The following is a 981-nucleotide window of genomic DNA, read 5'->3' as shown; positions in this document are numbered from 1 at the left end:
GCGGGCCCCCCGCCATCGTCGCGCTTTCATGAAGAAGTGAAACCGGGAAGAGGAGCAGGATGGGTCAAAACTGGATTAAAAAAAGAAAAAAAGCCTTTTTTTTTTTTTTCCTCTAAACTTGGAGCAACCCCGTGACACTTCGTGGTGCGGCAACTGCTCCTGACCCTTCGTATCCTCCACGCTGCAGTAAAACCTGCTGCGAAACCTTCCTTAAATGCTCCTCAGAGCTGCTCATCCTGCTTCAGAGCCTCTTTGGGATTCTCCAGGCTTCATCCATCACCTTTGCTGGGAGCAACACCCCCGTTCCCGAGCCCAAACCCCATTTTTTCCTGCATTTAAAGAGGATGAAGGCGCTCTGTGGTGGAGAAGGCAGAGTGGGGATTGCTCAGGGCATCCCCCCTCCGATTTTTTAAAGTTTTTTTTCCACCTCGGCTTCAATAAACGCCAGGAGTGAGGATGAATCAGCCGCGGTCTCGTGCCCCGTTTCCATCCGTGATGGCGCTTGCTCACCCCCTCTTGGTTTGCTTCCCCCAAAACTCAGCCCCATCTTTTTAAGCCAACTATTTTGGGCTGAAAAGTCCCCATTTGGGGTATTTTGAGGGGAAACGAGGAGAAACGACCCCGTTTTCACCCTTTCCCCTGTGTTTTTGAGGTTAAATAGCGGCACAGCTGTGGGGGGGTCCAAAATTCACACCCGCATCTCGAACGGATCCAGCGAGGTGCTGGCTCTCATCCCCTTTAAGAATTTTTTTGGAGCGGGAGGGAGGAAGAAGGGCACAGCTCTTGTCCCCCACCCTTGTCCCCCCACCCCTGAGCTCCTCGCTTTCTCCCGCAGGTACCGGGGGCTGACGCTGGTGCTGACCTTCCTCTGCTACACCAGCTACCACCTCTCCCGAAAACCCATCAGCATCGTCAAGGTGAGCTGTGACCTCGCCTCGGCCGGGGGGGGGAGGGAGGATCGAGGGGACACACACACCTTGA

At 54.5% G+C, this 981-nt stretch overlaps 1 protein-coding gene across 1 annotated transcript in view; it reads left to right on the top strand.

The window, feature by feature from the left end:
- Window positions 1–815: 815 nt before the first annotated feature.
- Window positions 816–981, top strand: part of SLC37A2 (solute carrier family 37 (glucose-6-phosphate transporter), member 2) — a gene marked incomplete at its 5' end in the record, with an annotated part of 5,651 nt that continues 5,485 nt past the window's right edge. The window contains one exon of the mRNA XM_009866399.1: window positions 816–917. Within this exon, the coding sequence (XP_009864701.1) occupies window positions 816–917 (102 nt within the window). The remainder of the gene's footprint in view (window positions 918–981) is intronic.

This window comes from Apaloderma vittatum, unplaced genomic scaffold, assembly GCF_000703405.1.
Source record: "Apaloderma vittatum isolate BGI_N311 unplaced genomic scaffold, ASM70340v1 scaffold32943, whole genome shotgun sequence".
Lineage (NCBI taxonomy): Eukaryota > Metazoa > Chordata > Aves > Trogoniformes > Trogonidae > Apaloderma > Apaloderma vittatum.
The sequence above is the reverse complement of the archived record's forward strand: the minus strand, read 5'-3'. Positions and strand labels throughout refer to the sequence as shown.